Source organism: Notolepis coatsorum (genome assembly GCF_963971535.1).
Source record: "Notolepis coatsorum genome assembly, chromosome: 10".
In the NCBI taxonomy this organism is placed as follows: domain Eukaryota; kingdom Metazoa; phylum Chordata; class Actinopteri; order Aulopiformes; family Paralepididae; genus Notolepis; species Notolepis coatsorum.
Window position 1 is genome coordinate 16,329,641 of NC_140174.1, and position 24,655 is coordinate 16,354,295.

The 24,655-nt window shown below is 44.5% G+C and overlaps 1 protein-coding gene across 1 annotated transcript in view; it reads right to left on the reverse strand.

The window, feature by feature from the left end:
• Positions 1-2,216: 2,216 nt before the first annotated feature.
• The window catches only part of kif22 (kinesin family member 22), a 28,945-nt gene continuing 6,506 nt past the window's right edge, over positions 2,217-24,655 (reverse strand). Inside the window, exons 4-13 of the mRNA XM_084322544.1 lie at positions 23,059-23,213; positions 19,814-20,023; positions 16,981-17,377; positions 15,262-15,385; positions 10,528-10,642; positions 9,410-9,554; positions 7,824-7,912; positions 6,834-7,058; positions 3,837-3,896; positions 2,217-2,510 (exon numbers count right to left, since the gene is read on the reverse strand). Coding sequence (XP_084178670.1) covers positions 2,481-2,510; positions 3,837-3,896; positions 6,834-7,058; positions 7,824-7,912; positions 9,410-9,554; positions 10,528-10,642; positions 15,262-15,385; positions 16,981-17,377; positions 19,814-20,023; positions 23,059-23,213 — 1,550 coding nt within the window. The 3' untranslated portion in view covers positions 2,217-2,480. The remainder of the gene's footprint in view (positions 2,511-3,836; positions 3,897-6,833; positions 7,059-7,823; positions 7,913-9,409; positions 9,555-10,527; positions 10,643-15,261; positions 15,386-16,980; positions 17,378-19,813; positions 20,024-23,058; positions 23,214-24,655) is intronic.

Consider the following 24,655-nt stretch of genomic DNA (forward strand, 5'->3'; position numbering starts at 1 on the left):
AGCTCAGGAAAACGGTAATGTAATCATAATCTCCCACCACAGCCTTTAGGTCACAACACTCATCCTTAATCCCGGCACCCCCAACCACTTCCCCCTACCACCATGCATCATCATCAGTAATAAAGAGCCAGAGTTAAAAGACTCGGAATACACTCTGGCAACGAAGGTCTGCGCATGGCAAGTTATGATGAGACCAGGATAATAATAGAATAAAGACATTAACTATACGAGATGATATGGATAAAATCATGACAATTATGCGAAAAAGGCTGCAATTCATGGGAAAACACAAGGCAGGGACAGATGGGACCCGGTTCCTTTGAAATGGTGCCAATATTGTTTTGTGCAGGTGAGTGAGTACATATGCTCTCTTCTCTCGTCATCATCATGTGTACATAAGCAGCGTCCCGCACAATATAGCACATATGGTCTCAATGTGCGCAGAACAATAGGGAGGGAGGGAGAGAGAGCAGGACCACACGGAGGAGGGGGGGGGGGGGTTGGCGCGCGCGCGGTAGGGGTCGTGGGTGGGAAACCCACACATTAGAGCTATTAAAATGCAAAGAAAAATGGCTTTCTATATTTTCAATGGCGAGCGGTCGGTCACCGGAGCCTCGCATCCAAAAGCGACCGCCAACAGGACAATATGGCAAATCCATCCATCCAGGCTCAGTCAGGTGGAAGATGATAATAAGACACACGCAAGAAGAAAAACACCACTGACCTTTTTCAATCCCGCGCACGTCTCAACACTCTCACTAGATGCGAAACGTCCCTCGCTTCGGTTCTTCAGAAGAATCTGGTGAGGACGCGATAATAATAATAATTCCCCACAGCCGCGGTGCCGCAAGCTAAAAGAGAGCAGAAACGTGACCCTCTCTGTCCAGAATCCAAGCATCTGCTCCCGTCAAAATGTGAGACGTGTTGCCTGCGCGCCGAATAATGTGGGAAGCACTTTCTCCCCCCAGCGCGGCGCTGCGCTCCGGGGACGCGGAGAGAATGCTGCCGCGCGGCGAGCTGTAGTGAAAGCAAAGCCAAATGAATGTAGTGAAACCTCTACAGTTGACTGCAATTCGAAACTGGCCCCTGTAAATGTCCTAACCCCAACCCCCTCCAATGTACAGTAATTGACCAAGTATGGTTGTCAATATTCCAATGTACAGTTGCAGTGTCCCCCCCCCCCCCCACCTCCTCCAATGTACAGTTTTTACGTCAAATGTATATACTCTCTTTTCTGGTATTTGCAAATCTGGTATGTCATAAAATGTATAGATGTAGCACAGTACTGTCTGTCTATCTGTATGTCATATATATGTTATGATTAATTGAAAATGGAGGACCCTGGTGTAAACAAGACGAACGTCTCTCTGGTCTGCATCCCCTGTGCTGTACTGTACCCATTCTGCAATCTGTTAATAAACTTTTCAATCAATCAATCAAACCAAAGCCACCGCTGCTGCGCGCAGTGGGGGGGGGGGGGGGATATACAGCGCGGCTACAGAGAGGTGCAGGTCTACCCCCAAAATGACGCTCAGGTGCGACTGCGACGATAATGGTCCCAGTATAAATAATAATAGACCACGTTTACACAGCACAACAGACTGCATATATTCACAGAGGGCTTATAATGCCAAATTTCCCTCGGGATAAACTTTAAGTATTTATATTCTAACCTATTGTTTCCCCATCATCAGCAGGGGTTGATTGATTGATTGAAAACAGATAGCAGAATGGGTACAGTATACAGCACGGCTCAATACACACAATTGTTAAGGGGATGCAGACCGGAGAAAGACTTTCGTCTAGTTTCAGGGTGCCCCATTTTCAATTCATAATGGTTCGTAATTATTAGCCCAATTAGAGGAGATATTTGTAAAGGAGATGTCGGGTCCATGATGCAAGATTAGAGAATAGAAATCCTATATTAATCCTGAGGGAAATTCGGCACTACAGATCGCCCACATTGAACAATAAACACTTAGGACTACGATAACATTAAAAAATAAGAATAAAATACGGTCCGGGATATACATTCTGGTATGTATATACACATTCTAAAATATAAACTATACAGCCAAAAATACAGAAATACACAGTAAAATGTACAGCAAGTGTAAAACTTTTCCAGGAAGATTAAGGGCGTTTTATAGATTTTATTTATCTAAAAAACATATATAATAAAAACATGCATTCTTATAATGAAAGAAACAGAAATATTGAGTGAGCAATGAATGTGTTTATTAAAAAGAAACACATGTTGGAGACACACTTGGGAGGAAAAAAAGGCAATATTGCGCCATCATGTGGGATAAAGCAACCACTACAAAAACATTGTGGTACAAAGCAAGGACATTCGCAGTATAAAAAAAAGCTTAAAATAGGTTAAAAAGGTTTATATACATTGGGCAATTATACACAACAGAAAATATAGCTAGATAAAGTTAAGAGAAAAATTCATAAAATACAAAAAGAAAAAAAAATCACTTCCCCATGGCGCTGAGAATGTTTGCCTGAAAAAGGAGAACAAAAAGATATCATTAAATAACCACAACAAAAACACAACAAGCAGAATGTCAAACAGTGGGGCACAGGTTTTCAATCCTATAATTAATCAAGAATGTCATTGGTTTTGCATCAACCATGTCCACACGGCCACCATCTTGCCCTTATCTCACTCAGGTTGTGGTAAATGTTGCATTACAACAGCTTTTATCCAAAGCGCTTTACAATTTGTTCCTCACATTTTACCCATTCACTCACATTCACACTCTGACAGCAGAGGTGACCATGCAAGGTGCCAACCTGCTCATCGGGAGAAATAAGGGGTTAAGTGTCTTGCTCAAGGACACCTCAACACGCTGCCCAGAAGGAGTGGGAATCTAACAGAGAACCTTCCGATTACCAGACGATCGCTCCACTTCCTGAGCCACTGTCGTTCCTTTCCACCCAACAGGTTGGGTTCCTTTCCACCCTTTACCCAACCAACAGGGTGGAAAGGAACCCAACCTGAGCATGGCATAAGAGCAAAATGCCCACTGTGTGAATATTGGTCAATTACAGTCCGATAACAACCATCACCATGAGATCATTCCTGAGCCACTGTCATAAAACATTATTATCCTAATTATATTTTATTATAACTAGGGCTGTCAAACTCAATGCTTTAACTTGAGATTAATTTAAATTATTTAAAGCATTAAAATAAATTAATCTAGATTAATCTATGGAGTGAAAAATCTTCAATCTTAGCACCACAGATATAAGAAAGAGGTCTAGCTGAGTCAATGTTGATGGTTTTGTTGAACATTTGTATTTCACAGGAGAGAAACTGTATTCAAAGAAAATTAAAATAGTCTTTGAATCTAAATATACTTTCTTTGTGTTGATTTTACTCAAGTAAATATCTGTTACAAGCTTCGGTCTTAAGTAGAAAAATGCGATTTTTAATCTAGATTAATTACAGAAAATGTGAGATTAATTAGTAAAACAAATTGTATCTATTGACAGCACTAATTATAACAACTATAAAAATCGTGACAAATATATACATAAACAAATAAATAAGTGTATAAGTTTTGTATAAAACTATGAAACTTTAGTTTTTACAAAATGATGTACTGAATTAAATTTTTTGTGTGTTAATAATGTAATTTAAAAGGGGTAGGCAATTATAAGCCTCGGCTTCAGCCTACACCTTTTCGGTCAATTTCTCTCTTTTTTATAAATGTCCTACTAATGTACATTGCTTTGTAAAAGACAGAAATAAAATCATTCATTCATCATCAACGTGTAAAATCCCAACTGGGTGTAGAGAGAGACGAGGCCGCTGGCGTTACCTTCATGAAGGAGGAAAACCTCTTCGCTGTGATGCCCTCGATTTTAGTCAGTTCCTCCACCTGGAAGAGAACAGAAGAACTTTGAAATATGCCCCAAAACAAGTTATTTTATTTGTCACATATAAGGTACGTGTACATTACAGTGAAATGCTTGGTTCTGTATGAGCCTCCTGAGATTGTGCTTCATACAGTAAAAAAAATAAACGTAAAAAAAAAAATAACATAGGTGGTGTTAAAAAGTATTTAAATTGTCTAAAGTGAATGAATGTTTGAGGTGAATGTTTAAAGTGAGTATGTGCTTGAGAGGATGTGTGTGCAATGAATGTAGATGGATGGGTTAGTGGTGGATAGAGTCATTGAGAGTCATCCCGATGGCCTGGGGATAGAAGCTGCTTCTGAGTCTCTCTGTACTGGCCATGAGACTCCGGTAGCGCTTGCCTGACCGCAGCAGTGCAAAGAGGTGCAAAACAACACACTGTAGCACCCACTTTATCACACTTTTAATTTATATTATTGGTAAGAGAATTATACATCTCTCATTCCTTATTGCAGTGGTTCCCAAAGTCGGGGCCACGGGAGGGCCGCGAGATGATTTAAAAAAAAAAAAAAAAAATAATAATAATAATTCCAGGCCACTGAACTTAGAAGCAGGCCAGGACAGTGTTTCTAGTTGTATTCTAAAATTATATGCTATTGTATTCTAAAATGAGACTATATGGTTTTATATTAACTTAATAAATAAACAAAAACGAAAAATCTACTTACCGTATTTCAACGAACATTTCAAACTAAATAACAGATTATGCACATAAAACGCTGAAAACAACCGAAACAACAATAGTATTTTAATGAGGCTATTATTATTATCATTATTATTTTGCAACAAGTTAGCCCTCTCATAAATAGCACATATAAATGAATAACTAACTTGAACTAACTTAATAGGATTGAAGTGATATTTGGCCTAAAAAACCGATCGCCAAAAAAAAAAAAAAAAAAAAAAAAAAAAAGCCTGACGATGTGCATTGGGCCGCGGCTTTCTGACTCCTTATTTTCTGGGTCCCGGCCTGAAAAGTTTGGGAACCCCTGCCTTATTGCACCTCACCACCACAACGGTGGCACCACAAGCTAAGCCTCGCCATTTTTGTACCAGATGTACATACTGTATATAGAGGTATACTGAACAATTGTTGTTTACACTTGTGTTTACTTGACTTTCTATTTTTTACTTATATTTATTTATACCATCTTATTATTATCTAGCACACTCTCAGGAGCGAAACAGAAAGAAACATTTCATGCAAAGTATTCTGTATGACAAATAATAAAGAAACTTGAAAGGCTGTTGTTTTAATGGCTAGAGTCGGACTATTCTTAGCCGTGGCCCTGCAGTGCCTGGTGTAAATGTCCTGGAGAGTGGGGAAGCCCACCTACAATTTTGCCCACTAAACCAAACTTGACCCGAGGCTCTGCAGGCAACTTTCACATAAAATCCCATTAGGTTTTTATGAGTCTGCTGGTTGTGACTGGTTGGTCTTCCTCACAACAACCACCCTGAGAACTGACGGCAGGTCAGTGACTGGTTGGTCTTCCTCACAACAACCACCTGAGAACTGATGGCAGGTCAGTGACTGGTTGGTCTTCCTCACAACAACCACCCTGAGAACTGACGGCAGGTCAGTGACTGGTTGGTCTTCCTCACAACAACAACTACCCTGAGAACTGACGGCAGGTCAGTGACTGGTTGGTCTTCCTCACAACAACAACTACCATGAGAACTGACGGCAGGTCAGTGACTGGTTGGTCTTCCTCACAACAACAACCCTGAGAACTGACGGCAGGTCAGTGACTGGTTGGTCTTCCTCACAACAACAACCACCCTGAGAACTGACGGCAGGTCAGTGACTGGTTGGTCTTCCTCACAACAACAACCACCCTGTGAACTGACGGCAAGTCAGTGACTGGTTGGTCTTCCTCACAACAACAACTACCATGAGAACTGACGGCAGGTCAGTGACTGGTTGGTCTTCCTCACAACAACAACTACCCTGAGAACTGACGGCAGGTCAGTGACTGGTTGGTCTTCCTCACAACAACAACTACCATGAGAACTGACGGCAGCCCAACAACTACAGCAAGTGTTTCCATCACACATGTATCAGGATTCAAATGGCATTATTTAATAAATACTTTCGCCAAATTTGTTTGCGCTATTCCTCCGCTTTAAAACCTGGACAATAGTCTTATCGAAGTCCTTTTCCAAACCGGCACAGGTACACTGTAAGATACTAGTACTTTAAAACCAGAAGCAGTACAAGGTAGAATCCAAGAGCTCTCTGGGAAGGAAGAGTCACAGGGAAACCAGTGCTGTGGCCTCGTCTCCACTAGCCAGTAGGGGTGTAACGGTGCACGGAACCGGTTCAGTATGCGCAGTGTACCAAACGAATGCAATGGTACGTTATAACATAAATATATAACAATTAAAAATAAAATATAAAAAATAAGTTGGAACAGGAAATACATTAGTGTGTAAAGGGTCTCAAACTCAATTTACCTGGGGGCCGCTGGAGGTAGAGTCTGGGTGAGGCTGGGCCGCATCAAATATTATATATATATATATATGATTTTTTTTTGTGCAAAATCAACTCTGCCTCTCTTTGTTAACTACAACAAGCAATGCCGTTTGTTATTTAAGATGAGGTCGGACTCGGCACTGACAGATTTGTGTTCATTGTGCTGCTTTTATAAAGCCTCAAATGATGGCTTACAATATTTCATGAAAGCAAAGTGTTTTGTTTGTCTAAGATTTAAAAAGGTTTAAACTTTACAGGACTGACAAAGTTGAACAAAGTGCTGTACAAGTTCCACAACATAATTTTTTTTTTACTTTGATGTCAAGTAGGGGGCCGTCAAGTAGGGGGCCGCAAAATATCATCCAGCGGGCCGCAATTGGCCCGCGAGTTTGAGACCCCTATTCTACACGGTGGTAAGAAGGACCTGTGTGAAGTGGCCCTGGATCTCCCTCCAGCCCAGGATGAGCTTGGCCTTCTTGTCTCCTATGAGCTGCAGGCCCTTGAGGTCCTTGAGGGAGCCCGTGTTCAAGATGTTCAGGATGTTCTGTCTGGTCTGCTCCAGGACAGAGGTGTCCAGCCGGGACTCCCAGCTCGTCTCCGTCTCCTTCCAGTTCTCCTTCTCGTTCTCGTTCTCCTTCCCGCATGGCGGCTGCGAGAGCGAGGAGACGGACGTTAATGTTTAGTTTCGTTTATTTGACAATTATATATATTGTCAACAAGTCATGCATCCTAAAATTATCAAGGATAGCACAAAAAAGTCAGACTTATTTCCATTGTGGTCCTTGGTCTCAGCAGCACATGGTATTTACATAAACATGTATTACACATTATTATCAGCCAACAGTATATTGCTCAAAATATAATTAAAAAGTAAAATACAACATTTATTAATAAAATATGTACAAAATGTACAGACAATAAAACTACACTACATTAAAACAGGAACCTTCCTTTGTTACTCTGGGACATTTTCTAGGAGCCATTTCCTGTATTTGAAACTATACAGGTTCAAGATCTGTTTGGTGGTCAAAGGCAACTCATTCCAACGACTCATGTTACCCGCTCCTCCACACACTTCAACTGAGCAAAACGCAATCAACTCAAGAGTTTGGCTGAGGGTGGGAATACTTCCCGTTGACCATATTCATCCCCAAATACAACGTTCTACTTTAACTTTAGAAGATCCGGGTGAAAACCCCCCTCGACAGCTTGTGGAAAGCTTTCTCCATGTGAAGAATCTGTCCGACGTGTGGCAACTTGGGCTTAATTAGCTGTAGAAATCTTACAGTGCGAGAGGCACACTGTTAAGAAGCTATTCCACCATGTCAGCCTGTATCTCTCTCACACACACACACACACACACACACCTCAGCAAAATGTCAAATGAAGTACAAAGAGGAGATCGGGTGCTGACCTCACACTGGTCTGAAACCTTCCTCTCCTTCTTCTTGACGGCAACGGATTGTTTCTTTACAGCAACGATGAGTTGAATCGGCTGAGACACTGATTAGAGGAATAACAAGTTATAATATATACAGTACACTACATCACAAGTTATAACAATATATACAGTACACTACATCACAAGTTATAACAATATATACAGTACACTACATCAATACTATACTGTATATACACTACATCATAATACTAACTGTATATACACTACATCATAATACTATACTGTATATACACTACATCATAATACTATACTGTATATACACTACATCATAATACTATATATACACTACATGACAATACAACACTGTCATAATTGTTAAGTTAAGGACAGAAGACCTGGGCCACGTATACCAACATCATTTTCACTAAATAATTTAGTACGACTCTTGAGCTGACCCGACCCCCAGACAGTCGATTCTCTGTGGGTCCCCACCAAAATAAAGCCTCCGATAGTGGGTCCCGTCCCACCATCCAGCGGTCTGGGAAGCTCTCGTAATGGACAGTAAGTGTGCAGTGTAGACAGATTAAACGGCAGATGACCCCCCTCAAGGTGGTTCGTCTAAATATATACAAGTCGGAAGCCGTTACTGAAGTCAGAAGTCATCATGCGCTTCGCACCGCGATGCGGTGTCCGTCTAGTTTTCCCAGCACAGTCTCCAAAGCTGCTGAGACACGTAAAAAAATAACACCTCCTCATCGTCATTTGATCCATCGTCTGGCTCCAATATAGCAGACTGGGCCTCTTGCATCAGCGTACCGCTCTAATCAATAGCCCGGCCGAGTGATTCTCCATGAGGCCCCAATGACGCGGAGAAGCAGAATGACGGGCGTTTGTCAAAGAAGAACCGACTGTCGCACTCTTCCTGGACAAGCAGGGGGTCAGTTCCCTTTATAGACGATCAACGCAGAAAGTAAATATTTCTTCAGGTAAATTATTGATAGTTTTCTTGCCGTGGAAATTCCCTCCCATTCACACAATGGATTCCATCGTTTTCGGTTAGACGTCGAAGTGGTTCATTTGCTTACAGTGATGTTTTTCAAGTAATAAAATGTTTGATTATCGTTTTTATTTTAGAATTTTATATTACATTTCACCAAAAACAATGGCTGGGCTTGAATAATCCTTTTGTCCCGATAGATCCAGAAGATAAATATAATAAGATTACAATAGCGTATGTAAATGTCTGTCAGTGTATTTAACTGGTGTGATATATTAACTGGTGTGTACCCCGACACACCACGCCTGGGCCGGTCCTTTATACCGGCAGCCATCAGGCTCTACAACCAAGGGCTCAGACGTCCGGCTCTGCTGCCAGAACCATCAGTCAGAACTCGGGACTTGAGAACTAGAGAGACTCATATCACTGCCACTGGACTATCTTGTATTTTGTACTTTTTTATATTGTATTGTATTTGTATTTTATCTTTTATATTGTATCTAGTGTAAATAGATACTGGACTGAATAGGAATGTGAAGCTCTGTATCCCGAGATGATCTGACCCTGGTGGCCCGTGGAGAAGGTGAGCAGCCACACTGACCCTGTTGTAGAGGCTGGACCACGGCCTGCTGCTTGACCTTGGCGGTGGACTGCTTCCTGTGTAGAGGCGGCAGGCCGCTGCTGAAGAGGCTCCCCTGGGTGGAGCCACTCCTGCTCTCCAACGCCTTCTGTTTGTCCATCAGCTCCTGCAGGAGAGAGGAGGCACCATGCAGGGGGACAGACCTCAACATTAAACATTCATGAGGAAAATGTGAACAGAGAGAGAGTTATGTTATTTGAATGATGTCCTCCAGTGATGTCAAATGATGGCGTATTAATCAATGAAATTGAGATAAAAAGATCCTATAAGGTATTGCTATTTTCTCATCTGCCATCATATAATTCAGTTGTAATTCATACATGACAAGGATTCTGTGTCTTTTTTTTTTTTACTTTCTTTTTTTTATTATTATTTTTTAGCGTTTATCGCTTTCCTGGTCAAGTATGACCGACAGAAACAGGTTGAAACGGGATGTAGAGCAGGGGAAGACATTCTGAGAAATGACGGCGGGTCCGGGAATCGAACTCGTGTCCCCCAGATCCGTGACGAGCACGGTTTTCCCCCGACGCAGAAATAGCGCCGAGATATGCGGTGAGCTACTGGAGCTCCCAAGGATTCCGTGTCTTAGTGACATCACTGGAGGACAAATAGAAATTCAGCAACTCTCAATGACATTTTTTATTAATTTGTGAAAAACGGTTTAGCTTTTTGAGATATGTGAGAAATTGTGTACAAAATTAAATGTCGAGTGGCCTTTTAAAAAGGTGTTTTGTGAAGTGAATCATCTCTACGGTCCTCAAGAGGAACATCCCTGGAACCCGTGTGAAGCTAGAAAGCCACATGAATGTGACGCCGGGTCCTTTTCCTTTTTGACGTGTTGTTTAGTTTCCATGTCTATCCGTCGGTTGTTTACATTTTCTGTTCATTCTATACTTTAGCACTTTTCTTTGTTTCTAGCTATGCGACTTACTGTGAAGCACTTTGGTTGACAAGTGTCATGTCTAAATGTGCTATATAAATACATTTGATTGATTGACATCATCTGTCCCTGCTTGTGGGGACATTTTTGTCCTCAAAAGGATAGAAGAACGTGTGTGTGTGTGTGTGTTTGCGTTTACTTGGATCTCCTTCTTGTGGGACTGGGCCATATGGTCCAGCCTCTGGTGCTCCTGGGAGCTCATCATCATCTTCTCCAGAGCGAGGAGCCGGTCCATTACAGAGAGCTCCGACGGACTGAGAGAGACAGAGAGAGACAGAGAGAGAGAGACAGAGACAGAGAAAGGGGGGAGAGAGAGAGAGAAGGGGGAGAGAGACAGATACAGATAGAGACGGAGAGAGAGAGACAGCGAGAGAGAGACAGAGAGAGACAGAGAGTGAGACAGAGTGAGGAGAGAGACAGAGAGCAAGAGTATGAGGAGAGAGACAGAGCAAGAGTATGAGGAGAGAGAGACGGAGAGAGTGAGAGGAGAGAGAGAGAGGGTGAGATGGAGAGAGTGAGACAGAGAGAGAGACAGAGACGGAGTGTGAGACAGAGATAGAGTGAGGAGAGAGACAGAGGGTGAGACGGAGAGAGTGAGACAGAGACGGAGTGTGAAATAGAGAGAGAGGAGAGAGACAAAGAGTATGAGGAGAGAGAGAGAGAACTAGGTGAAAGTTGACGAGCGAAAACCAGAAGTGATTCAGCCTTCAGAACACAGCGGTGGATGGGGAAATGGGATTTTGGAAAGCTTTTTTTTGTCGTCGCTTTTACTCGTACGTCTCTCATTTCTGAACAGATTTGTATCAAATTTGGACCTGTACTACATAAGACTTCAGGCTATGGAACCGCAGTGTTTTCCAGTTTATACCTCTATGCTGAAATATTGGAATCTTGCAACCACTACAGAAAAATGCGAGTACAGTTCAATTAAGGTCAGACCTCTGTTACTCGATTTCATTAGCACTAAGTGATTTTCCTTTTTTTCATTAGTAACTTCAGAATGTTATCTTTCAAAAGAGACCAGGCTCATGCATGTGCTATAAGTATAAAGCTAAGCTTTGCAAAAAAGGTATGCAGTGCTCAAGTTAAAGTTAAAAAATTGCCACTTTTCTGGGTGTTTGTTAACCTCTCAACAGGCGCCCCCAAAAGTGCCATTTTTTTTTTTACTTTACAAACATCAACAACCCTGTTGGCATTTGTGGCACTGAATGTGGGAAGTACAAGTCTCCTGTCTCCTCTCTGCTGTATCCTCTCTCCTCTCTCCCGTCTCGTCTCTCCCGTCTCCTCTCTGCTGTATCCTCTCTCCTCTCTCCCGTCTCGTCTCTCCTGTCTCCTCTCTCCTGTCTCCTCTCTGCTGTATCCTCTCTGCTCTCTCCTGTCTCCTCTCTCCTGTCTCCTCTCTCCTGTCTCCTCTCTCCTGTCTCCTCTCTCCTGTCTCCTCTCTGCTGTATCCTCTCTCCTGTCTCCTCTCTGCTGTCTCCTCTCTCCTGTCTCCTCTCTGCCGTCTCCTCTCTGCCGTCTCCTCTCTTCTATCCTCGCTCCTGTCCTGAGTACAAGAGATAACGTTAGAAGTTAGTCAGACATGCAGTGTGTGTGTGTCCACTAGAGGATGACATATTTTCGGGATTCCCACGGGATGGGAGTCAATTTCACTTTGAATCCCGTGATTGGGCAGGACCGGGAGTAAAAGTCAACGGGAGCAGAAGGGAGTGGGAACAATGACAACAAAATCAACAGGATTTGGACGGGAGTGATACATCGGTGCTTCAGTAATGTAAATGTTTGGTGATTTTATATTTAACTAAGGCAGACATCAGGGCTGTACAGCGTGCTATGAAAAAATCGGTCTGTGCGATGAATGAATTTACTGCACTAGCACCCTAGGGTTCCCACGCTTGCCTTGAATTTTTTTTCCATGCTACCTCCTGATTTTCCAGGTACCATATTAAGTGATGATAGAATAGATCTTCATTTGTCATTGTTGGTACAACGAAAATTTGTTAGGAACATCACCACTGGCATACAAACATAAAATATAGCATGTGCAAAATAATAATGTCAATAATATAATAATAAAGTATCAATGTCCCAATGTCCTCAATAATAATAACATACCATCATTCACACAAGAGGTAGGATTAGTCACATACCTGAGAGATGCACACACACGTATGAGACACTTACGTGATACACGTACCCACATACACATCTGAGACACATTCATACATGCTCTCACGCACACCTACATATATCTGAGACGCATCCTCTCAATATGTGCAATATGGAGAAAGATGGCATCCCGATAGAAGATGCAGCACATACCTGCTTGCAGGTAGATCGGTCTACATATAACGTATGTGCATCAGGGATATATATGCACAATGTATAGTAATGGTTTTTTTTTTGTAAGTGCTTTTTTAATTTCCATGTCAGTTATTAATGTGTTTGTCTGAGTCTCTTACATGTTTTGTATGTTGTTACAAAAAAGAAAAAGACGAATCTTGGATGTTGCACATTATGCTGTGGAAAGATATATTTTGAATATTGGAAAGATTTGTGCAAAAATATATATAAAAAAAAATCAAGTGCATTTAGTGCTAGTGCAAATAAATAAATATAAATATTTCAGTGAAAGTCCAGTGAGTTAATGGAAGGAGGGGGGGGGTTGACTTGCAATGGATGAAATAGTGTATAGTGCAGCAATGCAGGTCCGGTTCACAGTTATTGTTGTAATGTGGAAGTGGGAGTTATGTCACCGGGGTTGGGGATGGGGGGTGCGGGGGGAATGCGGTATAGAAGTAATGTCACAGCCTAATGTGAAAATGTATTGGTAGTTAGCTAGCAATGCAAGCTAGCCAAGACTAGCTAGTAGCTAGTTAGTTAGCAAACTGAATGTTGGCTAGCAAGATTGCACTCCATGTGCTTGCATCATTAACAAAATCAAAACAAAACAAACTCAAACTCAAGTTGCTAGCTAGTTAGCAAGATTGCACTGCTTACTAACTAACGTTGATAAACCCAGGTCTACCACACAGTTAAAACACAGCTACAGTTAGGGCTGACCTTCAAAGCTTTTTTTGGCAATCGAAGCTTCAGGGCCGAGCTTAGATTTTTTTTTTTTTTTTTATAAATACATTTTTTATCTTATGTTGTGGGACTTGTACAGCACTTTGGTAAACTTTGTTGTTTTTAAATGTGCTCTATAAATAAAGTGGATTGGATTAATTAATTAAGTAGCCCCTTTCGTGACTGTGACGCAGCCAACAAGGTTTCACTCGGCTGTGTGATTTAATTCAAGGTGGATCGCTGTTGTCGTCTGAACAACTTCAGATTTCATGGGAACTACCAATCCCCCAAATCAAGAATGTTTAAGATGAATGAAGTAAGATTTAGATTATTTGAAATATGGCCTGTGTAGACTAAACTATGCACAGAATTATGTCAGTCTACAAGGTCCGGATTCTACATGGTCCGGCAATGTAGACCTTGTAGACTCCACTACAGACCAATTATCAGTGAATGTTCATGCATTTTTAAGAAGGGCTACTTCCACAATAAAACAAAGAACTCACTAAAACATCTCAGTAGCACCTTATCTAAATGTTCTATTTCATATATGGAGATTCATATTTATTTATGTATTGCATGCATTTCTACATTTGATTTCCTATTTTGTTTATTCATCCCAGTATCTTTCTTTCTTATGTGTGGAATTCTACAAGGCATGTAGGTGTATATGTGTTTGAGGATGATATCCTTCAAACAGGCAATAGTGATGATATAATTTGGGCAGTGCTGAGCTGGGTTACTTTCCTCCAGTGTATTTGTCCCCCGGCCCCACCCGACGGACGGACGGACACACACACACACAAATCGAAGTAAAAAAAAAAAATTATTCTTTTGAACTTCGATTTTTTTTTTTAATGTTCGAAGCTTGTGCCATCGAACGAAGCTTCGAAGCTTCGAAGTATTTAAGACAGCCCTAGCTACAGTACTTACATTTGAGGATAAACTTGCATAAGAAGTTTCACTGTAGATGTCAAGGATCCCGTGTTGGCTGGGAGATGCATGTATTTGACCCTTCTATTGAGATCGCGAGTAACGTTATTATTCCTGATGTCCACCAATCCGAAACCACACTTTTAAAGTCCATATCACCAAGTTGCCTGCATCAAATTCCAACATCCAATATAGGATGCCAAGAGCATGCTCTAGTCTACAACATGGGATCATCCATTTATATCTACAGTAAACGCTGTTCACATGTAAAGGGTTTTTATAAACTAATCTTAATTTTGTGCTCATTAGTTTCATTTTATTACTATTTTACACATCATCCAATACAATTTTCCAGGACAACTGTTTCTATTTCCATGTAAGTGTTCACTTTTGCTCAGTTTCCATGACTTTTCCATACCTGGAAAATGAAAATTAATTCCATGTTTTCCAGGTACCGTGGGAACCCTAAATGTTACTGGTTGTGTTAAATGGGCTTATTGTCTCATATCGATTGCAGGCACCTGCATCGTATCGTGGCAGACTTTGTGATATCGGCAAATATCGTATCGTTGTCCAAATAATCGACATCGTATCGTATCGTGATGAAACTGGTGATTCCCACCCCTAGTAGAGTCCATACATCCAACACCAAATCCCATAATTCCTTACACGTAACGTGTCTGGCTGTGTGACGTCAACTTGTCAGCATGAAAATGACAGCCAAACATGGCACTGCAACTAAATAACAAATACAATAGGCACATTTGTGACTGTTACAAATATAACACGTTTTATACTTGTGCTACAATATTTTGGCCTGTGCTACAAAACTATCAACCTCTGTAGCACCAGAGGGTGTGTGTGTGGTGTCCACCTGTGTGGCTGGGCTGTGGAGGGTGAGTGGGCCTCCTGCTCAGTCTTCTTGACCCCCTTCAGCCTCTTCTTCTGGGGCTCGGCACCGGAGCACCCGGCCTCCTTGTCGTCTCTGGCACGCTTCACTGGAGCAGAGGACGAGAGGGGAATTAACGTCACAACTCACTGTGTATTCAGTGAGCGACGGCATCTGTGGGGTTCCCTCTAGACTAGAGACAGTATATGGGGTTCCCTCTAGACTAGAGACAGTATATGGGGTTCCCTCTAGACCAGACAGTATATGGGGGTTCCCTCTAGACTAGAGACAGTATATGGGGTTCCCTCTAGACTAGAGACAGTATATGGGGTTCCCTCTAGACTAGACAGTATATGGGGGTTCCCTCTAGACTAGAGACAGTATATGGGGTTCCCTCTAGACTAGAGACAGTATATGGGGTTCCCTCTAGACTAGAGACAGTATATGGGGGTTCCCTCTAGACTAGAGACAGTATATGGGGTTCCCTCTAGACTAGAGACAGTATATGGGGTTCCCTCTAGACTAGAGCCAGTATATGGGGGTTCCCTCTAGACTAGAGACAGTATATGGGGTTCCCTCTAGACTAGAGACAGTATATGGGGTTCCCTCTAGACTAGAGACAGTATATGGGGGTTCCCTCTAGACTAGAGACAGTATATGGGGTTCCCTCTAGACTAGAGACAGTATATGGGGTTCCCTCTAGACTAGAGACAGTATATGGGGGTTCCCTCTAGACTAGAGCGTGAGGCAGTTCTGGTGAAAGTGGCACAGAACCCGTCCTGGCTGTAACTCTAACTCCGTTGGCTGAAGGCTGAGGATCCCCTGCCTGGTAAAATGTTGCCCGTTTCTTGACCTAGATTTTCCTTTCATACGGTTTCAAATAATCCCAGTAATGATTTACAGACGCGCTCCCCCAGCTCAGGTTGAATGCCCTCCAACACCCTCCCCCAGCTCAGGTTGAAAGCCCTCCAACACCCTCCCCCAGCTCAGGTTGAAAGCCCTCCAACACCCTCCACCAGGTCAGGTTGAAAGCCCTCAACAACACCCTGCCCCAGCTCAGGTTGAAAGCCCTCAACACCCTGCCCCAGCTCAGGTTGAAAGCCCTCAACACCCTGCCCCAGCTCAGGTTGAAAGCCCTCAACACCCTGCCCCAGCTCAGGTTGAAAGCCCTCAACACCCTGCCCCAGCTCAGGTTGAAAGCCCTCAACACCCTCCACCAGGTCAGGCTGAAAGCCCTCAACACCCTCCACCAGGTCAGGCTGAAAGCCCTCAACACCCTCCACCAGGTCAGGTTGTGAAAGCCCTCAACACCCTCCACCAGGTCAGGTTGTGAAAGCCCTCAACACCCTCCACCAGGTCAGGTTGAAAGCCCTCAACACCCTCCACCAGGTCAGGTTGTGAAAGCCCTCAACACCCTCCACCAGGTCAGGTTGAAAGCCCTCCAACACCCTCCACCAGGTCAGGTTGTGAAAGCCCTCAACACCCTCCACCAGGTCAGGTTGTGAAAGCCCTCAACACCCTGCCCCAGGTCAGGTTGTGAAAGCCCTCAACACCCTCCACCAGGTCAGGCTGAAAGACCTACGTTAGAAATAACTGAAGATACAATTTAAAAACCTCCCATGTACTGCGTTCACATCAATTAAATCCAACAGATCCTCACATTTATTTAGGTAAATCCAGACAATAAACCAAGCCGCCGCTCACCGTGTGGCACCGGGACCGTCACCGTCTCGCGCACGAAGGGCTTGTTGACCACCAGCTTGGACTTGGCGGCGAAGTTGAGCGCGCTGAACGTGTCGTGGTAGAAGCGGTACTCGGGCGCGATGTTGGTGATCATGACGGAGTGGGCGGAGCCCCCCAGGGAGTCCTGCAGCAGGCGCGTCAGCTTGCTGTCGCGGTACGGCACGCGGCCGCCGGCGCCCGAGTTCAGGGAGTCCACCACCTTGCTGAGGGTGAACAGGGACAGGTTGATGGCGCCGCTCTCCTTCAGGCGGATGCCCTGGTTGCCCGTCCGCCGGTTGTCCTCGGAGCCGGCCAGGTCCACCAGGTACAGCTTGCCCGTCTGCTGGCGGTGGGGTGGCGTGCGCTGGGTCCGCACCACCTGGGGACACGGGGGGGGGGGGGGGGGGGGGGGGGGGGGGGGGGGGGGGGCAGTGAGGAGGGGGAGACACGGGAGGGAGGCGGTGAGGACGGGGGGGGGGACACGGGGGGGAGGCGGTGAGGAGGGGGGGACGCGTGAACACTTAGGTAACTAACATGCACTTCCGCGTTTCTCTGATTGGCTGAGCGCCTTCCGCGTTTCTCTGATTGGCCGAGCGCTAAGCTCCGATTTACCCGGTGGCTACAACATGCATGTAGTCACTGTGTTGTTGTAGCCACCGGGTAAATCGCGATTTTTTTATTTGTTTGTCATGACAAACGAATTACATAATCCAACATATGTGTAAAGGCACAACATATTCCAGTTAACGGTATCTTTTTTTAATGATTCGTTACGGCGCAATCAATACTTCCATTTGTATAAATTGCGTTCGGGACCTCCATGTTTTGGGGGTATTCATCCGAAAAATCGGATCCGGGATTCGGCTCCCATCAGTGGGGCAAGAACTGCGGGTTTTCAGCCTCTCTCCTCTCTCCTCTCTCCTGGAGTTTAAGGGGGAGCTTAGTATTCCTGCCTCTGAGGAGCGCGTCGCGCTCGGCCAATCAGAGAAACGCGGAAGTGCCAGTTACCTTAAGTGTTCACGCGGGGGGGGGGCAGATGGCAGCAATGTTCCCTCAAATTTTTTTCCGGTCTGAGCAAACACTCAAACCTCCTGAGCAGACATCAGCAACTACTGAGCAACACACGTCACCTGCCGATTAAACGGTTAGTTGATAAGCGCCGGTTTGTAAAAAAATCTGAGAATCTTAATTTCCCTCAATGTCTAACATAAAAATATATAAATTTTGCTGATACACCGAGAAATAATACAAAAAGGCATATTATATTCCTTAATCAAATATTTATTTGACCATTGATTGATGATACAGAGCAAAGTCCTTACTTTGGCGGCGGCGGTGTGAGTCGTGTCACTAACTTTTGTCTTTTTAGGAGGCTGACTCGTCATTATTTTATTAAGTGAATTATAATGAGACTTCAAGGGTGACCATATTGTGATTTTTTTTTTTTTTTTTTAAAGAGGACACTGCCTTCAGCCTCAAGATACTTAATGATACTCAAAGTTTACTCAAAGATGCCTTATCATTATAATATATTTAAAGTATGCCTCCTCTGTATGGATAATACAATTATTGTTTATATTATTTTATATAACAAAATAATCTCTCTATAACCAAAGTTACTCAACATGCTGTATTATGCCTAAAGTAAATCTGACAAATCTCAAGAAAATAACTAAATCAACCTATGACAAAATAATATATATTTTCAAGTCTTACTGGACAAAATAAATAACAAGAAAAATATGAATATAAATAATACCTCTTCAGAAAATCCAGCTTAAAAAATATCTTTGCATCTTTTCAATGTAATGTAAATTATAAAACAGTAACCTCACAAAGATACTAATTTAAAAGAGCACTATGCAGTTTCAGATTTGTTGCAATTAGTGTACTAAACTAATTTATTACACACAATCCTTAGAATGATTGTATCATAACAAGCATCTTATCAAACCAAAACATCATTTTGAGGCATCAAAATAGTTTTCAATTATTTTTTCTCTCTCTCTGTATAGCTGCATACTTCAACCAATTCGGTCAACTTTGCCATCAAACTCTCGCCTCGCATTGCTTTGTTTGTAATGTTTTTATGTGTCCATGTGAGCTTTGAGATCGCCACCACTTTTATTAGACACAGAAACATATGGTCAAGCTTTGCACACGTTGCACTCCGCTTCCAATTAGTCTCGACCGGGACGATAAATTGGGAATTTTCTCTGCAGTTAATCTGTAATGTACATTTTCGCGTTGGCATTGTGAGGAGCCAGCGATGCTGGTCGGATCTGTCCGCTTCCTGCTCTGTTGTGCGTGTCTGTGTGAGTGTGCAGTAGCGACGCCCACAAAGCACTGAAAGCGAGGCTTCTCTTGGTAACGTCACACGCAACAGGTTACCGTAGTATTCGGTGCAACGCGCCAGTCAATTTAACTACATGCATATTTTACACAAACGTTTCTGTGCGCGACAAATTTCAGATGTGCGCGGAGCGTTTTGCCATGTGCGTGCCGGCGCACACGGGCACACCTTAGGGGGAACATTGGATGGCAGGGTTATCCTCCTCCGTTTGACAAACAGCTGGTTACCGGCCTCATTTGGAGAACAGGGTGTTTTTTCAAAATACCTATATTAAACTGATGGATGAAATGACGAATATGCCCCTTTAAGATATTGCAGATTTATCACACACCGTTGGCTACGGGCTAATAATATATTTCACAATGTCATTATCGATACAGATAACAGCGTTCAGTTTCTTTGGTGTGTGTGAGAACCCTCCCCCTCCCTGCCTGCAGGGGGAGCCTGCGTTCAGAGCGGCACCTTGAGCAGCAGGATGGCGTGGCTGCGGCTGGACCGCTGGTTGAGCTTGGTGGAGGCCGTGGTGCGGTTCAGGCTGGCCGGGATGAAGAGGCGGTCGAAGTCGCTGAAGGAGGCCAGGGGCGTGTTGGTGAGCCCGGGGATCAGGATGTTCCGGTCCTTGTCCTCTCTGATGGGCAGGTCGTGGGACCCGGGGGAGAGGAGGTCCAACACCTGGAGGAGAGATGACAGAGACAGACGTGCACGGGAGAGACAAAGTGAGTTTCAACCTCTTATTATTCTATAAAGGAGAAGACTGGAGACACGAGAGGACACAGGAGACAGGAGAGAGGACACAGGAGAGAGGAGAGAGGAGACAGGAGAGAGGACAGGAGAGAGGACAGGAGAGAGGAGACAGCAGAGAGGAGACAGGAGACAGGAGAGAGGACAGGAGAGAGGAGACAGCAGAGAGGAGACAGCAGAGAGGAGACAGGAGAGAGGAGACAGCAGAGAGGAGACAGGAGAGAGGAGACAGGAGAGAGGAGACAGGAGAGAGGAGACAGGAGAGAGGAGACAGGAGAGAGGAGACAGGAGAGAGGAGACAGCAGAGAGGAGACAGCAGAGAGGAGACAGGAGAGAGGAGACAGGAGAGAGGAGACAGGAGAGAGGAGACAGGAGAGAGGAGACAGCAGAGAGAGACAGGAGAGAGGAGACAGGAGAGAGGAGACAGCAGAGAGGAGAGAGGAGACAGCAGAGAGGAGACAGGAGAGAGGAGACAGCAGAGAGGAGAGAGGAGACAGGAGACAGGAGAGAGGAGAGAGGAGACAGGAGAGAGGAGACAGGAGAGAGGACAGGAGAGAGGAGACAGGAGAGAGGAGACAGCAGAGAGGAGACAGCAGAGAGGAGACAGCAGAGAGGAGACAGGAGAGAGGAGACAGGAGAGAGGAGACAGCAGAGAGGAGACAGGAGAGAGGAGACAGGAGAGAGGAGACAGGAGAGAGGAGACAGCAGAGAGGAGAGACAGGAGAGAGGAGACAGGAGAGAGGAGACAGCAGAGAGGAGACAGGAGAGAGGAGACAGCAGAGAGGAGACAGCAGAGAGGAGACAGCAGAGAGGAGAGAGGAGACAGCAGAGAGGAGAGAGGAGACAGGAGAGAGGAGACAGGAGAGAGGAGAGAGGAGACAGGAGAGAGGAGACAGGAGAGGAGAGAGGAGACAGGAGAGGAGACAGCAGAGAGGAGAGACGGAGACAGCAGAGAGGAGACAGGAGAGAGGAGAGACAGGAGAGAGGAGACAGCAGAGAGGAGAGACAGGAGAGAGGAGACAGGAGAGACAGGAGAGAGGAGACAGGAGAGAGGAGACAGGAGAGAGGAGACAGGAGAGAGGAGACAGCAGAGAGGAGAGAGGAGACAGCAGAGAGGACACAGGAGAGAGGAGACAGGAGAGAGGAGACAGCAGAGAGGAGAGAGGAGACAGCAGAGAGGAGACAGGAGAGAGGAGAGAGGAGACAGGAGAGAGGAGAGAGGAGACAGGAGAGAGGAGACAGGAGAGAGGAGAGACAGGAGAGAGGAGACAGGAGAGAGGAGACAGGAGAGAGGAGAGACAGGAGAGAGGAGAGACAGGAGAGAGGAGACAGCAGAGAGGAGACAGCAGAGAGGAGACAGCAGAGAGGAGACAGGAGAGAGGAGACAGGAGAGAGGAGACAGGAGAGGACAAGAGAGGAGACAGCAGAGAGGAGACAGCAGAGAGGAGACAGCAGAGAGGAGACAGGAGATGACAAGAGAGGAGACAGCAGAGAGGAGACAGCAGAGAGGAGACAGGAGAGAGGACAGGAGAGAGGAGACAGGAGAGAGGAGACAGCATAGAGGAGACAGGAGAGAGGAGACAGCATAGAGGAGAGAGGAGAGGACAAGAGAGGAGACAGCAGAGAGGAGACAGGAGAGAGGAGACAGGAGAGAGGAGACAGGAGAGAGGAGAGGACAAGAGAGGAGACAGCAGAGAGGAGACAGCAGAGAGGAGACGGCAACGTACAAAAACATAACTCGATGCCTTTATTTGCAGTTTCGTTACGAAACCTCCATCCTGACCTTCACTTCTGCCCTTTCCTGATTCCCAGAGAGCGAGCAACAGAAATAGAACCAGAACATGGCAACATGAAGGATGATATGTGGTAGACCTAGAGCTGCCGCGATAACCGCATTACCGCGGTATCGCTGTTGCATCACGCCCACCGCAGAGTTGGGCTGAATACCGCATCACCGCTGATTTTTTTAATAATAATAAAGTAGCGCCCAGACGTTGGACTTGCGGCTCTGCAGATATACCCTACTCGGTTCCAAGCGACCCTATTGGGTAGAAGTGGTACCAGAAAAGTCATGTGAAACATTGCAGACCACTGATTGGTCAGAAGAGAGATGCGTCACACATTGGAGTCTCTGAACAAAAACAGAAAGCCGCCATCTTTACTGCCTCGCTAAGGATGTATTTCATTCAGGATTTGTTTGCGACAGCACCAAGTGTAATAAACAGAAAAGGATGGATTCACTGTGTAATCGGCCTCATTTATTGATGAAACAAAACCGACATCAACCCAATTTACCACAGAGCGGAAAGTTTAGTGTCACAACAAGATCGCTGATGTGTTAAGTTTGTTGTTATTAGCCTAATACTAACGTCAGCAGATATACACTAGAGGTAACGTTAAACCCGGGTTGCTTGGTAGAATAGACACAATGAGGTAACGTTAGCTTTAGCACAATAGACACAACGAGAGTCTGGTTAATGTTGTTATTGATTGATTGAAACTGTGTTCAACTCTGGCTTGCTGCAAGCCCTCGGACATGCCCACGGAGCTTTCAGTGTACACAAGCGGCCCCGCCTGCATCCCCACACGGAGACAAACAGAGTTTTTTTTTGTGTGCGCACTGTGCGGCAATAACCGCGGCGGTAGGAAATATTTCGCAAATTTGTGCGGTAAGGAAAATATCAATACCGCGGCAGCTCTAGGTAGACCCAGCCTGATACACATGCAGAATGTCTGTGACTGAGGAGTGTCTCTGACTGAGGAGTGTCTCGGTGACTGAGGAGTGTCTCGGTGACTGAGGAGTGTCTCGGTGACTGAGGAGTGTCTCTGTGACTGAGGAGTGTCTCTGACTGAGGAGTGTCTCTGTGACTGAGGAGTGTCTCTGTGACTGAGGAGTGTCTCTGTGACTGAGGAGTGTCTCTGACTGAGGAGTGTGTCTGTGACTGAGGAGTGTCTCTGACTCCCACCTTCTCGTTGTAGATCTCCAGGTAGGACATGCTGATGGAGTAGTCCCAGTCGTCGCTCTCCTTCTGCTTGGCCCGGACCAGGTGGAAGACCTCCCTGACGGCACGGGGAATGACCCCGGGCTGCTCCGCACTGCCCAGCATGGTGTGGGTCTTACCTACATGGGGAGGACGTGGTTAGTAGTGGTGGGGGAAAATATTATCGCGACACTTTGCGTGGCGATACTGTGATATTTTTTTATTTATTAAAAACAACAATTTTTTTTATATATATTTCTTTTTTGTTTGCATTGTTCATTTCAATACCTGTAATAGTACAGTAGTCCACACACACATGTGCATTCAGTTAAGTTGGAATATGACTAATACAAACAGTTCAGTTTGTCAGGTACATGCAACACAGATTAGAGTGTTTATATCTGTCTGCTTGAGAAAATACCATGTTCTGCAGTAAAAATTATTGAAGTGAGATGAACAGACTGAACTTTATTTTATTAGATAAAAATATGTTGACAAAGTTTTACTTTGCAGTTGAAAAAAGGTAATAAATCGCAATATTAATATCGCAATACTCAGCATATCGCAATATATCTAGTATCGCAATACTATCGTATCGTGACTCAAGTATCGTGAGGCCTCTGGTGATTCCCACCCCTAGTGGTTAGTGAGGGGGGACCTCCACACTGCCCAGCACGGTGTGGGTCTTACCTACAGGGGGAGGACGTGGTGATTAGTGAGGGGGGACCGCCGCACTGCCCAGCATGGTGTGGGTCTTACCTACAGGGGGAGGACGTGGTGATTAGTGAGGGGGGACCGCCGCACTGCCCAGCATGGTGTGAGTCTTACCTACAGGGGGAGGACGTGGTTAGTGAGGGGGGGACCTCCACACAGGCAATGTGGGGACACTTCAACACGCTGCCCGGGAGGAGAAATCGCGATCAGACAATTGGAATATTCTTTTTGGACTATCTGACATCAATTTCAGCTTGATCCAACAATGTTTTCATATCCATCCAGCTGATCGGCTTCTGTAGTGTTCAACACGAATGCCGTTACTGGCCATCAAAGCATAAAAAAAACGATGCATTCATGATGAAACATAATACCCATTATATACATTTGATTTGGAAATAGTAGTGTGTCCAGGCAAGAAATGCCAACGTTTATAGTAGAATTCACATTGCGCCCTATTAGGCTTTGTCCAGACTAAAACAATTGAGATCTTTTTAGTTTCCATTTAAAAAAAAGGTTTCGGTAAAAACGAAAAAGATAATAAGTGTGTGCCACAAATTTACAAAATAAATGTCTTTCCGGTTAGACGTCGCTCTTTTATTTTGAAAACCCCAGAAGTGTTGTTGTGCCGTCCGGTTTTGTGCTTTTGAGCTGACCTACTTTTCCAGAGACACACGGCAACGTACTTTGGGAGTGGAGAGAGACCGCGGCTCAAACTACCTGTTGGAATAAATTAATTGATTGATGTTTAACTTGTCCCTGTGTGTGTCCAGTAATTTTGACTAGCAAACGTCGTCTGTATTTAGTTGGTTAGCTATTTAGCTAATGTGGATAGCATTTTGAATAGCATCAATGCTAGCTGGCTGGC